The 15,266-nt window shown below is 41.2% G+C and overlaps 1 protein-coding gene across 1 annotated transcript in view; it reads right to left on the minus strand.

The window, feature by feature from the left end:
• Positions 1-9: 9 nt before the first annotated feature.
• limk1a (LIM domain kinase 1a) overlaps positions 10-15,266 on the minus strand; it is a 50,423-nt gene continuing 35,166 nt past the window's right edge. The window contains exons 4-15 of the mRNA XM_023400883.2: positions 8,104-8,213; positions 6,541-6,756; positions 6,131-6,236; positions 5,396-5,607; positions 5,094-5,280; positions 4,717-4,803; positions 2,519-2,650; positions 2,340-2,399; positions 1,791-1,856; positions 1,169-1,340; positions 951-1,006; positions 10-213 (exon numbers count right to left, since the gene is read on the minus strand). Of these exons, the coding sequence (XP_023256651.1) occupies positions 10-213; positions 951-1,006; positions 1,169-1,340; positions 1,791-1,856; positions 2,340-2,399; positions 2,519-2,650; positions 4,717-4,803; positions 5,094-5,280; positions 5,396-5,607; positions 6,131-6,236; positions 6,541-6,756; positions 8,104-8,213 (1,608 nt within the window). The remainder of the gene's footprint in view (positions 214-950; positions 1,007-1,168; positions 1,341-1,790; positions 1,857-2,339; positions 2,400-2,518; positions 2,651-4,716; positions 4,804-5,093; positions 5,281-5,395; positions 5,608-6,130; positions 6,237-6,540; positions 6,757-8,103; positions 8,214-15,266) is intronic.

Raw genomic sequence — 15,266 nt, forward strand, 5'->3', positions numbered from 1 at the left:
ACTGTCCCTTTAGGTACAGTAAGATGTCAGTGTGAATCTATGGCAGATGTCTGACCGTTTGTCTGCATCAAGGTCACAGCACACAGCAGCCATGGGGAAGAAGGCAGGGGGACAATCTGGGGGACAGTAGTGCTCCAGGAAACCAGACACGTTCAATCCAAAGTCCATCGCCCTGGGGAGGTAGTCTGGGTCTGCGTTCACCCTGCCGATTATCTGGAGGGGGCAAGACAACCAAAGAGACAAAGAGTAAGAAGAATTAAAGATGGAGGAGTCATAGGAGGGTTCTCTGAAGGGAGTCCTCCAGTGCTGATCTGTTGAAAACAAGTAAACCCTTCAAACTGAAGCTGATCGTTCCCAACATACCACAACTACTGTGTGCCTGCCTGTCAGAAGCCACATCAAGACAACTTTGTTTTTCTGCTCTCTCTAATCCCTGCACTATTCACTGGCTAATGGTGTCCATCTGGGGAGGTCATAATCTGGGACTGAACTAAACTGGATGGTGTGACTCCAGGCCTAAAGCCTACCATACTTCGAGGTTGGTATTTTCTTACAGGGAGTAAGCGTCTTTTACTTTCCAGGGCTCTGGAAAGCTCCTCCAGAAATATGGAAAATCATACTCATAAAATGAACTGAATACTGTAGAAAACACTTGCAAAATTATAGCTGAATTTTAACATTGGCCTTATTAAGTGCGTAGTAAAACTGCAGGAACATCTTAGACTCCAGAAGGTTTTAAAGGGGTTTAAAGTATTTAATGTTAAGTGACAAGGAAAGTGACTTTTGTAAGTGACAGTTCAACATACTACTAAGGAAAAAACAGCTTGTTTTATAATTTTTGCACATTTATTCCAAATTAAGACTGTAAAAACTTTTGTGAAATCATTTTTTAAATAACCTCTCTGAAATCCTAGGTGTTTAACTACTGCAGAGAGCGGAGGGTCACTTACCTCGCAGAGCATGATACCAAAGGAAAAGATGTCTACTCTCTCATCGTAGCTCTTCCCTGAGAACGAAAAAGGACAAATGTTATCAGTATTTAGGAGGAATGCCATATACGTTCAACAACTGCAGCACTGCAGTGACTGCAGTTTTCTTTAGATATCTCAAGAAGGGGCAAATAGGTATACTGAATACATCTATATCAAAGTGTCCCAGTAGATCATACCATGGATCATCTCAGGAGCCATCCAGTAGGGGTTTCCCACCACAGTGTACCTCTTCCTGCGGTCGGGCTTCGTCTTCAGACCTGACAGTTTACCCTGCGACAACTTCTCCTCATGCTTGTCATCAATCATGAGCCGAGCCAGCCCGAAGTCTGCCACCACCACAGTGTTGTTCTATACAAAGAAAATTATCATAAAAAGTTAATGTTGTACTGCGAGAGAGTGGCAAGAGAGACAAAAGCTTCAAGCAGTGTTTACAACACCAGGTTAGAAAGCTTGAAATTCAGCTCCAAGCTTCCAATTTCTCTTAGTGTAGAAAAACTTCAGGTGTGAGCTCTACAATGCAAACCGTTTGTTTTCATGTGACACGACTACAATGATCTTTCTGTTTGAATAGCGTGAGGGGGATGTTTCCGCTGCAAGTTACTCATGTGGAGTGTGTTTGAGGAAGGTTTAGTCTCTTATAGCTACTGCTAACAAAGCTCTCCTTTATTTTTGTATCTGAACTGCCCCAGAAAAGGACAGGTGCACTTTGTTAAATCCTCTAAGAAAGCATACTGTATATGCACAGGTATGTCCACAAACACACATGCTTTAAGTGTACAGGACTATACAAGTTCTTACCTCTCGGACTAGACAGTTGTGTGAGTTCAGGTCCCGGTGGATTATGTTCATGGAATGCAGATATGTCTGAATGACAGATAGATAGACAGATAGGAGAGGGCAGAAAGACAGGAAGAATAAAAAAACAAACAGAAAAAATTGAAGCATTTACTGGTAATCTCAAATCCATGCCAAGAGGAACAATCCTGCCTTATTTCATCTCAAATGGCTGATTTTGTAAATACAATAATCCAGTCATGCACAACATTCATCAATGTGCTCATATCAAGGGAAAACATTAAGAACCCATGGTCTAATCCTGCAGGAATTCATGTTGTAATTTCCATAGAGGGGAATGGAAAAAACTGTGCACAATATGAGAAGATGTGTAGCTCACTAACATGACCACCAGAGGGAGAAAGCAGTAAAGACAACAGGAAGCAATGCACCTTCCCTCAATGCTACATGCATCAAGAAATTTCACTGCCTCAATTAGATTTACAGGCAAAACACCAACCTACTACTACAAAACTACGACAATCACATGCACTTTTCAGTCTCTGAACTCACCATCCCAGCAGCAATGTCCTTGGCAAAACTGACCCGCAGGTTCCACGGATAGCTGCTGTCCTGTGAGGGAAAAAAAAAAAAAAAAAAAAAAAATCACATTCAAATGCTATTGTCTTCAGTGCTGCTGATGAATCATGCCATCTAACCGATATTCCTGCAGGCACACACTCTGCCCTCACCATTTTCTTGATGATTTCTCTCAAGGTGCCTCCTTTTATGTACTCTGCGATGAAGTTGAGTCTCTTGTCCTTGTAGAGGACTCCAATGAACTTGAGCACATTGGGGTGATCCAGGCAACGCATGACCTTCACCTGATGAAACAGGGACAAGTATTTTTACACACTGTGTCTGTCACACTGTTTCATATTTCTTTGGATTAAGTCAACATCAGAGTTATCAATGCAGTTCATCTTGTAAATGACACGTCACTTGGACTGGTAAATGTTAATGCTGAAGTTAGTATGATCTCACTATCTGTTTAGTTATACCAATGAAGTATCAGCCTCTCTGCTCTTTGCTTTCTTATGCTTTATAATTAGAAACATCAACCACACCACTGGCGTTATCTTCTAAGTGTAAAAGTCAATCAGCAGTCTGAAACTTAAAAAGAATTCTTTGATATTTTGAGACATACACTTATTTACTTACTCTTGCTGAGAGTTAGCTGAGAAGATTTTTATTACAGCCAGCAGCCAGTTAGCTTAGCTTAGCATAAAGACAGGAAACTGGGGGAAACAATTCATCAGGCTCTGTCCAAAGGCAACAAAATCTGCCTACCAGCACCTCTAAATATTGCAAATTAAGATGTTATATCTTGTGTTTTTTAGTCTGTACAAAAAGTGTAAGAACAACATGCTGTGCTGGGCCTGACTTGACTGGGAACAGTGTTTATGCTGGGCTAACTTGCTGCTAGCTGTAGCTTCGGATTTACAATTCAAGCATCAGTGTGGTATCAATCCTCTTATCTTACTTTTGGCAAGACAGCTAATAAGTGTATTTCCCTGTTCCTTATAACTTTATGAACGTTGGAGAGTCATAATAAAGTTTGACAATTTTTTGTAGGTATACAGAATTGCACCAGTGAATTCAGGGTTTCGGGTCACTCATCTTTGTTTGTCCAAAGGTGGATAATCAGTTATTCTATTAAAACATTCAGATTTAGCTTAAACTGATTTTGTTTTCTGAACCAAATACCAATGATACTAGAAAAACAAAAGCTTTGTCTCTGCCTGAGTCCTGTTGTAGCTGTGACTCTGTGACGCACTCAAGTTCATTTTACTGCTGTAAGTTCATTTCTACTGTTACTATTTATATCTATTCTCATTTGAAAGGCAACAGAGAAAGTTCCTGCACAGTTCTTCCAAACTTCCTGCTGCTCAGAGCGCTACTCTGACACCTCATAAAACATTTCCCTCCTGAAGGTCGGGCTGTGAAGGAGGAGGCAAGTAACTATTACACACACACATAAACCCGAAATATTACCATTCAAGCCTCATGATGTCTTTGTCTGAAATGTTTGGTACATGGTTGGAGACTCAGTAATGTGAGACATGGGCCACCTACAAACAAACAGCCAGCGGGAGTAATAATCATGTTTAATTGTGGTCGGGGTTTGTTTTACAGGCGCATCTTTTACTCTGTCGTCATCCGCACCAATTACAAAGCAAAGACTCAGTATTATTGCAACAGAATAATAAAACTGAAACCCCACACACACTACACACAATCAAACATCTTAATTAGAAGGCTATAAAATGGAAGAATGAGTCTACGATACTAAACATCAAACGGGAACATCAGGTGTTATTTAGTTCCACTTCAAGGGTAACAATAACTCAGAAACTCTTACAGAAGTCTCAACTTTTATGCATGAGTCACTCTGTTATCTTTTCAAATTAATGAAAGGACGAGAGAGACATGAAGCTTCGTGTGGGAGGTAAAATATGTTCTGCTCATCTCTCATTTATGGGAGAAAGGGTTATGTTTACACTCCCAGTCACAGTCACACAGAGGAGCTTCTAATTTGACAAGAATCCTCAGCTCCTGTTCAAGCACAAAACACTTTTTTCTTTATTTTCACAGCATAGATTTCCCCAGCTGGTCCAGGAATTAAAATCTTTCAAATAACAAACCTTCTTCACTAATAACTTTGGGGTACTGGTTGCTCTCATTTTATCACCTGGACTGAATCATCACTAATGTCTGAATAAATTTATGTTGGTATTCATTATCAACATACTAATTTTTTGAAAGACTAAGTAAGGACTTATTGATTTCAGATTTTTGTTTAGGACAAACAAAACAGTTGATTCAGCCTCTGAATACAACTGAGTAAATCTTAGTGATGTAACATCTGGGATTGTCCTCCTCCACTCACCTCTTTCAGGAATGTTTTCTGTGTCTCGTCATCAAAGCGAATCAACTCCTTCATCACCATCACCTCCCCTGTCTCCCTGTGGGTCACCTATAACAAGACACAATGGTGCAACAATTCAAGTTGAGCAACCAGCTGGGAAACGTTATTCTGATGCAATATTAAACATAAACATTTGGCTCTGACACTGTCACTCCACCGATTGTATGTCAGCATGGGAAGTCCGAGATGTGATAAAACCACAAACATTTACCGCCCTGCCTCTCCCCACCATCTGATTTATCTCGATGCTGCCATCTCCTGGACTTTATACGTATGACAACATTGCATGCTGCACATAAAAATATAATGGCAGTGTCTCTTAAATGCCCCAAATCTACCTTGATGGCCTGTCCAAAGCAGCCCTTCCCCAGCACCTCTCCATGGATGAGGTCAGATGGGCGGAAGATGCGGTGCGTCCGGTTTGAAACAACGCGGAGCGACTCAGATCGATTGATATCCTTCCTCTGGGAGATAGGGGACGCTGCATTGCTGGAGCCTGGTGACTTATCAATGCTGTAGCTCCGCCTGGAGGGAGAGGGGAGACAGACAGGGTAAGGAGAAGAGAACGGAAAGAGGAAATGGGAAAAACAGTAGAGTTGGGTGCTGTGCTAAAGCAATAAAATCTATTTATAATTCTTACGTGATGATGCGGGATCTCAGGTTGCTGATGTCGGGGTTGGGGGGCTGGGTGATGGGCAGGGTGGGGCTGGGCCCCTCAGACAGAGGGGTGGACAGGGGACCGTCCACCTGCTCTTCAGCCTCCGAGGAGCCTGCCTCCTGCCCCTGACTGTGAGGGTCGTGTTCAATGGTGAGCTGCAGCAGCCGACTTGTCTCCTGGATCAGCAGGTCGATCTGGAGAGGAAGAGGGGGTTTTAAGGCGGGCTGGTCGGTCCAAAATTAGAACAGCAAGATCCTTCTTGTTGCTGCAGTCTAGTGGATGAAATAAACCTTTGTAATGCTCAGCTTGGATCTGTAAATATTCATTTCTGCTGCTTAGCGCGTCTAGCAGGGTGAATATTTGATTTCCCTCTCACACAAGAGAAATATTAAGCTTTTCCAAGACCACCACTGTGTAAATTTGAGTAGATGACAGAGAATTACACTGATTCATTTCATTATTCTTGTAAAAAGAAACTAAAACATTAACTTTTTGTTTCATTAATAAGTCAGTTCCTATATGTATCAACTAAATGTTCTATTACTTTTCATTCACAGTCACATAGTTTCCTGTTCAATAGATGATAATGAGCAGCTGGTTAGTTTTGGTAATTATTGTATCGTCACCTTCCCTGAAAAGAAAATCTCGGTTTCATTTGCATATTTACAATAAAGTATAATCTCAGTGACAATGTCTGGGCAACAGTGTGGTGAATACCTCATCTAGAGGAACATTGTGAATGGGTGTCCCATTGATTTCCAGGATCCTATCTCCAACGTGAATGGAATTTTTCACATCTGGACTGATGCAGTCTGGGTCCACCCTGGATTAAGTAGAACAACAGACATAAAAAAAATAAAATAAAAAAAAACACCTCTTTCATCTCATTTGAATAAGAGTGACTTACATTTCAGCTCATTTCCTTTTTCCTTCCACTCAATTATTTATTTTAAATGAATCTCATCTATCACCCTGTCCTCAATTTTAATCCTCCTTCATTCTTTGCCCTCCACCACACACTGACCTCTTCTTTTCCAACCTGCGCTATTGTTCATACCCTTGTTACTCCCACACAAACGCAAAATGACATCACACACAAACACACACACACAGACAGATAGACTCACTGGGAGACCCTGACAGTGTGTCCATGATCAGGGCTGTAGCCATTGGTCGGGCTGAGCGGCTGGTCGATGGCCACAGAGAATCCTCGCCCTCTGCGGCCGTTGTTGCCCTCAGCGGAGGCTGGGATGGACACCAGCGTGACTGTGTGAGGGATTCGTGAGCATGGTGAGTCCGGCAGCGACACCGGGGTGACGATGGTCTGGTAGTAACAGTGACCACTGGAGCCAGAGAGGAGAAACAGACGAGGGAAAGCAGGAGGGAGGTTATAAAAAAGGGGTCGTCTAGTACAGAGAACAGGAGTCCTCGTGAGCTTTCTGGCTCTACAACCGTCCATGCAATCATAAGAGGAACGTCCAGTTCTCATTACAACAGTTTTCACAGCATCACATGTTGTTGACAAGATGCTGCTTTAGCTTGGTTTGGGAACACACTGTGCAGTCATTGTTCAGATTTGAGGGTCAGCGTGACCTCTGATCAGTTTGGTTAACAAATAACTATTTTCCCCCAAATTCTGGGAATTTAAGAATGACTCAGGACATAACTATGAGGTGATTCAAAACTAACAAAGCAGTGGTGAAATGTAATCTGAATGACAGAGCGCACTTTACTCTCTCATTTATGCTTCAAGCTATTTACAGCGTGTAACTGCTGATTTTCTTTCCTGCTGTTGCCTGAATTCACCCAGTGTGGCAACATGCAAAGCTCTCAATAAATGTAATGATCGGACTCAATCGCACAGTCATCATCCACTTCCACTCAGTGAAGAAGACAAAGGCTGTTCTGTGTCTATGTATTTCTGTGTTGTGTAGCTTGTTTCACATTAAACCCTGTTCTTAAAGCCTGAGGCTTATGACAGTCACAACAACACAACTCTGGAGCTGCACACATGAAGAACACCCTGAACCTGAAATAGACACATAATAAGACCCGTGAGAGACTAATGATGTTCATTATGTTCCTGATTTGAATCGACAGGTTTACTGATACAGACGGTGGCACTGAGTCTGTAACTGCAATTAACAGTTAACTACTGTTAATACAAATGATCGACTCTGAAGCTTCTGTCTCTTGTGTGATTTTCTACAGTACGTCACCGTCATCGGCTGGAGACATGTGTATTTTGAGCAGTTTCTCTGGCTGGAACTTTCAGTGGGCACAATACCAACTGCGCCAAATTTTAAACCATAAATGAAAATATGCCAGTTAAAAGTGTGGTTGCTGTGATTATCCACTGTGCATTGAGTCAGCTGTCAGAAGTCCTTTGAAGCCCAAAATAAGCTGCATAAATTTAAGATTTTGTCAGTCAACAGCAGTTTTGGCTTTTTTTTGGGGGGGGGGTTTGGTTGCACTTCAAAGGGATTTCAAGTGGATTAGCTTGTGGCAGAAGATAGAATTAGGAAAACTAACTAAAACAAGTAATAGTTAGATAAGTTAGAGGGAAATACAGCTCACAAAGCAAAGCACCAAAAACCGTATTATCTACTAGCTCCAGTGTTAAAACTGGAAATTTTATTATATTTTTGTGCATTTTTTTTATTTTTTATTTCATAGAGCTTGACACTCACCAGTAGAGTTTGGATCTCTCCACCAGAGCGTATGTGTCTCCATCACCGATGAACGCCCTGCAGTTCAGACAGGTGAAGCATTCTGGGTGATATTTCTGTTCCCCTGCGACCTGTTAAGAAAAACCACATGCATACTTAAATAAACATTGTTCGATTTGTTTCCTAGAAACTTGGGTGTAAACACAGTAAAAAACTGATGTACAAGGACATCAAATAGATTGTTCTTTGATCTACAGAGAAAACCCTTGAGGGCTTGAATTCACAACAGTGTTTTTGATGTGAGCAGAACAACAGGCAACATGAGGCTTTAATAACTGGTCGGAGCAGTAGGGCGAGGTCTGGTTGCTGAGGGTAATGCTGAGTTACAAGCTGGGAGATTGAGTTTGCTGCAGCCAGATCCCCCTCCAGAGCTCAGGGCAGTTTTGCAAACAAGAGAGGGAATTGAGTTATGGCCAAACAGCAAAGGAGGCAATGAGCAGATTAATCACACTGGCAGATGAGAGGATAATGCTCTCGCTGGAGTTTTCAGGTCTGGGTGTTCTTCAGATCAACGGGAGAAAACAAAACACTATAAATATCAGATAAATCACAAAAAAAAGAAGAAAAAAGAATCAAGTATCATCTTCATTAAGCTTCCTCACTTTTACTGCTGCTCATTAAATCTATGTGTCCTTGCTTGTTGTGACTTTGATCGACTCTGATCGAGAAATTGATTAAGTAGCCTCAGCTTCACATATCAATATCGACCCTTTTTAACTCCTTCAGGTAATTTTGCGGCCGTTGATGCAAATGACCCACCCACTCAAACACCTAATGGTTCCTATGATTAAACATGAGCCACACGTTTTGCTTTGAGTGGCAGAAAAATTTGGAGGGAGTGGGCCGCCTGACGGCACTTCTCGACTGCAATGATCTGCAATGCTAATTCAGTCTACCGAGACTGAGGAGGGGCAGTGCATGGTGGACTGCTGAACAAAGAATAATCAATCAAATACAAAAGAAAAATCGAAGAAATGCAGAATTAATTATTTTGTAGATCCATTATTTAAAGAGAAAAGCTGAATACATGCACATTTTTTTTTAAAAGGGCATATTTAGAGGATATTAAAAATACATACTGTAGATCTGCAACATTTTAGTTTAATTTGAATGTTTCCTGTTTCTCAGTTGTGAGTATTCTTGTTTTTTTGAGTATGAATATCTTTGAGTTATGGTCTGCTGGTTGAATAAAACAGGCAATGTGAATACATCACCATGGACTGACAGATATTATAAAAGGTATTTTTCACTATTTTCTGACATTATTTAAACATAAAAAATCATGGATTTATTCAGAAAATAAATTAATCAATAATGGAAAATAACTGTTAGTGTATATTTTGAGAAAATTCCTGGATCGTAAAAGGTTGAGTAATTTTTTGTTGTTGTCACGGAGCAGACTCAGCCACAGCTGAAGCCTCAAAAGTAAAATTAAAGCAGAACAGACACTTGTCCAAATAGAGAAAGCTTCCTCTAAATGGTCAATAAAACTGAAACAAAATGGGTAATCTGAGACACAAAGGGAGAAAATGTGAAGATCAAAGAATCAATAAAATCACTGTCTATTGCCATATGTCTGCTGCCCCACCCTCCTGGGGGAGCAGCAGCGAAACAACGAGCGCACACAAACAGATAAACACATGCCAAGGACCCTCAGGCTGCAGGGATGAAGACACTGTACAAATCTATTAATTAACAGCTTTTGTAAGTAATTCATCTGAGCAGCTCCTTCCAGCTAAATACCAAAAAAAATGCCACCACATGGCTTTGATACTTGGAAGGATATCGTAACATCCTGGCTTATTTGTATATTTTGAATCTTTCTTTTCCTGTTTTTGGAGTTAAAAAACAGAATAAACACAAGTTTATTCAAACTGATAAAAGAACTTTAAGATTAAAAGTGCCCTCCATTTGACTGTACATTAGAGACTGACATCACAAGATCATAGCACAGAGACTGAGAGAGAGCAGGAGGAAAAAACAGAGACGTAGTGGCTGTGTAATGGACAGGGGAACGAAGCAGCTGCAGGGCTTAATGACTGACTTAATTTCTTTATTTGTCCACAAAGCAGCCTCATAAAAAGAAGCCATAAAAATTACTGTCAGACATCGCCAGCGAGTGTAAATACAACGCATCAGAAAATAGAAAGTACAAAAGAGAGATGACTGAAGAGAATCTAAGGACTTAACCACAGTAAGATTTCACCTTACTCTGAGAGATCACTTTGAGGTTAAATACAACATTTTTTTTGTTCTTATGTGGATAGCTGATGATTTCTGGCAGTATGCATGTGTGTGTGTGTGTGTGTGTGTGTGTGTGTGTCTTCGGTGTAGCCCTACAAATGGGACAGACAGGAAAAGAGGACAGCTGGACGGAGATGAAAAAGGGTGTGTGGCTCTGCACAACTTCACACGGTGGCTACCATTTGTTTGCCATGCAGACAGCACACACACACACACACACACACCCTCTTTAAAACCACATCTGACAGGCGACAGCTGCTGCCCTCACATTAAGGACATGCTTCCTTTCCAAAGAGTAGATATAAAGACAGACAGGGAGAAAGAAACTGTCAGTCTATGTGACGTCAAACCATGGGACTGCATCACGGCATTTAAAAGACAGATTCAAGGAACATCACGTGCGTTAACGCGCCACTGGTTCCACTTTTTTATCTTCACTAAACACAGAACTGGTGTGTGTGTGTGCGCGTGTGTGTCTTCAAGCCTCAGAGAGTATTTCATTATTTGTGTATGAGCTCATCATGTGTGTGACTGTGTGTTCGCCAGTCTTGTAGCCTCGTGGCCTCGTCTAGTGGCAACAAACCAAACCGTGTGCACATGTCTCCCTGGGGGTGGTGAGCGGATCAACAAAAATCCAGGAACAACTGGGTCAAATTGCAGGCACAATGTTCAGTCGCCATGGGTGACGGTCACCTTGACTTCAGAAACAGTGTGATGTGCCCCGTGAATATGGGCTCACTGATAGAAATGTAGCTAAATTACAAAAAGACACATTACATCTTAGTAGCTTGTGTGTGAGAAACGTCTTAGTCTAGAATTTACTGACATTTCTTGCTCGTAACTCCTCAATATAAAATCTACCATTCTACTAGTTTTAAAGATTGTTTAATTTTATCTTCTGGAGGCCTGGGCAGGTTGCACCAGGTTTATGTGTAGTCTTTCCATAGTTCCTTGTAACTAGCTGATTCACTATACAGGGTTGCATAATTAAAACTTAGTAAAAACGCTTAGCTCATTAGGACTTTAATAATGTGTAATTTGTTGTTAGGAAACATTTGTAGCACTGTCCAGTTAAAAATAAACAACTATGTAAACAAAAAGCTGAAGATAACAGCTTTGGGGGGCAAACAATATATTAAACAAGATATTACAGCATTTTATTTCTATATGCTTACATGGAGAAATAGTTTCAGTGATAGCAGCACTGATGCAGAATGAGTGGGAAACACTGGATTATGTAAAACTAGCTAATGTCATTTACTGTCATTTTTTTTTTTTGGCATAGCATTTTGTAATTTGAAGTATGTTGGGTTATTTTTTTAAATGTAATTTAAAATCCTCCCAGTTTACATCATTAATCAATTGTCAGGTCAGACATGCCGACCACATTCCTTATTACATCTTTCCCTCTAAACAAGTCATATATAAGCAAGCTAACGTTAGTTTTTGTCTCACAACCCATTTTAATTTCGTTACAAGTAAATCTCCACTTACTTTATAATTAGGCTAAATCTTAACTAATGAAGAGCTTTTTTCAAGCTTGGAGAAAAGCCTACAAAATAAACATTATTTTACGAGCAGAATTTTGTTCTCTCTCGTTCCTTACTCTATTAATCATTGTGTGACCTCTTAGATTCCTCTTCTAACCCTTTGGTGGTCCCGAGCACCAGGTTAGAAAGCAACACTAACAACAGTCACTCCTTAAAGACAGTAGTACAATTTATCATTAGGACTTTTAATTGGCTGCAGTCTCTGGGTCTTTTGATCGTGGAGAAAACAGAAAAGGCAAATGCTTCCACATCGAACATGCCCAATTCATAAGGAATGATTGAAGCCAGTGGTGCTTTCGATAAAAAAAAAAACTACCAGCAATGGCCATCCACAGAGACTGTCGGCTTGGCGTGCCAGGGCCCGTAAGCTTTATTTGTTTTTAATGATTTATATGTGTGACCTGAAGTTGGCTGTGGAATGTGACGAGACCCCTCTCAAGCCATTTGGGGGAATTTATGACGGTTTAATGCTCTCTGCGACACTTAACATGTTAAAAAAAACGTGTGGGTGGATTTCTTGACAATTCCCTCAGGTCATCAGTCACCCGTGTTGACTTTTCCTGAGCTGAGGTCTGGGTAATCACACCTTTGCACATTGTAATTAGCTTGTTCATAATGTCAGACAGACTTGAGCTGAAAATGTTAACTTTGTCCAACTGTTTTGAATTAGAGGAAAAAAGACAATCTCTCACCCTTTCTTTCTTATATTCATATTTCAAACGGAATCACTTAGCTCCTGTTTTTCCGACCTAACACTTTTTAAACACATTTCACATTTTACCCATGACATGTTCCATCCTTTCCTCACCAAATATAATTAGCAAGGAAAATGTGAATGATGTGAATGGGTGTGTATGCGAGGTTTACTTGGAGATGAAAGCAAAGTGATTGTTATATCTGTTGTCTGCGTAAAATCATGACACGAAGTAGCTGAACACTTCCCAAACTAAAGTAGAAACGTTCTTGTCAGACACAGTCCTTGATGTATCCAGTACCTCCCATGCATTTAAGAAACAACAGTTAGTGACATGGAAACTGGCAAATGTGAGGGAAATGCTGCATGTAGAAAATAAATAAAACATGAAACTTGTTAGTATATTTTACTAATTTAACTATAATATTAAAATCAATATTATTTATGTATTCAGTTATACTTATCAGATGATTTTCCATTAGTGACACCTGGTACTTCTGGGATGCCATACATTGATCAATTGTTGAAGTACTTTTTAATCAAAAGTGACAAAAATTCACTGTTTCCTGCCTCCAAAATGTGAATACTTGCTGGTTTTCTTAGGTTTGCAGAATATGTAACTGAATATCTTTGGTTTTTTGACTGTTGGTCAGACAAAACAAGAAAGATGAAGACATCACTTCCACCTATGAGAAATTGTGATGAACATTTTCCACTATTTTCTGAACAGCACTAATGTAAGGCAGTCCAAGGAAGCTGTGAACACCCATTCTATTAACCTTACATCCCTCTGTTTACACTGTACTTCATTTATTTAACTTTATGTCGAGTGCATGGCTTTGTTGGACACACAGAGGTCAGAAGTGATATGGAACAATATGTGTCAGTTATGACTTAAGAGCTACAGTAAATGTGTGTTACAGCAGGTGTATTTATACGCATCATGAACCTCTACGTGCTGCCTCGTCCCTCTACCTCTACATCTATAGACACAGCCAGTCGGACTCTCTGACTTCACTCCGCTCCAGCTAAATGTGGCACAGTGACCTCATATCAATAGCGCTGTGGGTGCTTCTGAATGGCCTCACCAAATGATGGGGGATCTGGCTCTGCTTAACCTCATGTTTGATGTAATGAACTTTACTCCAGAGCCTCCTTCATTGGCTAAACTCAAAAACACAGTCCATATGTGACTGAGCTCACAGAATCAACACGCAGCTTAAGAAATGTGTTTTTAAGAAAATGACCTCATGTGGACGTTGTGAGGAAATGGTAATAACAACACGTGCATGAGGTAGCCTACTTGATACTCCCCACACAGAGAGAGCTACAACTGGGTCAGATTTCAGAAATGTGTCAAAGGGAATTCCTGAAGCTTAAATACACAATGTATGATCAGCATATGGCACAAAGCTGGAATCAAGGCTGTTTGAAGGGAAAAAGAGTCAAAAGCAGACATGATCCTGATCAATGAAAACCCCTTACAGACTTTTTAGCTACAGTAGACATCATTTAGGTAAACAGAATTAGATTGAAAGCCTGAGAGAGGGGACAGTGGGCCACATTCATGCTGTCTGAATGGAAACCCCCTCTCTCCTACAAACAGTACAGTACCACAACATACACAGGCCTCAGCTTTGGAAATGCTGTTAATATATTCAGCCTCTTGCCTACGCTCTGCAAGTCTCACATCCACTGTGGTAAAATGAGAAACTGTTTGCGGTGTGGCTTGTGTGCACTGGAGGTGGTAAATAAAAATAACACAGTGCTGCGACACACTTATTAGACATGACAACTGTTGTCCATCTCTGAATGCGATCACACACTTTGAATCCCACTTTTATCTGAGGAAGAATGCTGTCTATAAATAGCCCTCGTTCCATGGCTCATCAGTTTTTCATGACATGAAGAAAAGGAAAAAAAAAAACAAAAAACGGGGCGCCGCGCAGAATAAGAGGAACAGATCTGTAATTACAAAGCAATACACTGACCCAGTTTAAAAGGACACACACACACACAAAACACAGCGGCGTCCAGTAGCATGCTTTAGCTTCAGTTTTAAAATGACAAGCATAAAGATGGAAGGAGAACCTGCTGAAGCAACCGGGAACCATCTCAACCAGCCACATGAGACTATCTGCTTCCCTGCCTCCTCACCGGCTCATGAATATCACCCAGAAGACACCGGGAAACCCAGAGCAGCAGCAGCAGCAGCAGCAGCAGCAGCAATGAACAGCCTCACCTTCTTATCTCTTTTCCACAGCCTGAGACAGCAGAAGCTCCAGAAAAAGAAGTCTCCCACCATGTCAGCGAGAGCCGGCGTCTCTCCTCGCTGATCTAGTTCATTCTACTGAGGCAGGCGATTCCCCCGCTGTCACAACACAACACTGGCAGAGAGACAGAGCTCTCAGGGTAGGGAGGGGAGGGAGGACAGAGAGAGAGCGAGCGAGAGAGAGCAGTCCACGCCTTTGCAGCTGAGCTCATCTCTGAATCAGTGTCACTCCTCCTCGCTCCCCCCTCCCACCCTGCCTTCCTCCCCTCTCTCACTTTTGCTATGACCTCATCGTTTCCTGTTTGGCCCAACCCACTCTTGCACACGCGCCAGCCAACTACTTCCACCACCCCCTGCCCTCCCC

The sequence above is a fragment of the Seriola lalandi genome, unplaced genomic scaffold (genome assembly GCF_002814215.2).
Source record: "Seriola lalandi dorsalis isolate HSWRI2012SDOR001 ecotype SW California unplaced genomic scaffold, Sedor1 jcf7180002053065, whole genome shotgun sequence".
Classification (NCBI taxonomy): Eukaryota; Metazoa; Chordata; class Actinopteri; order Carangiformes; family Carangidae; genus Seriola; species Seriola lalandi.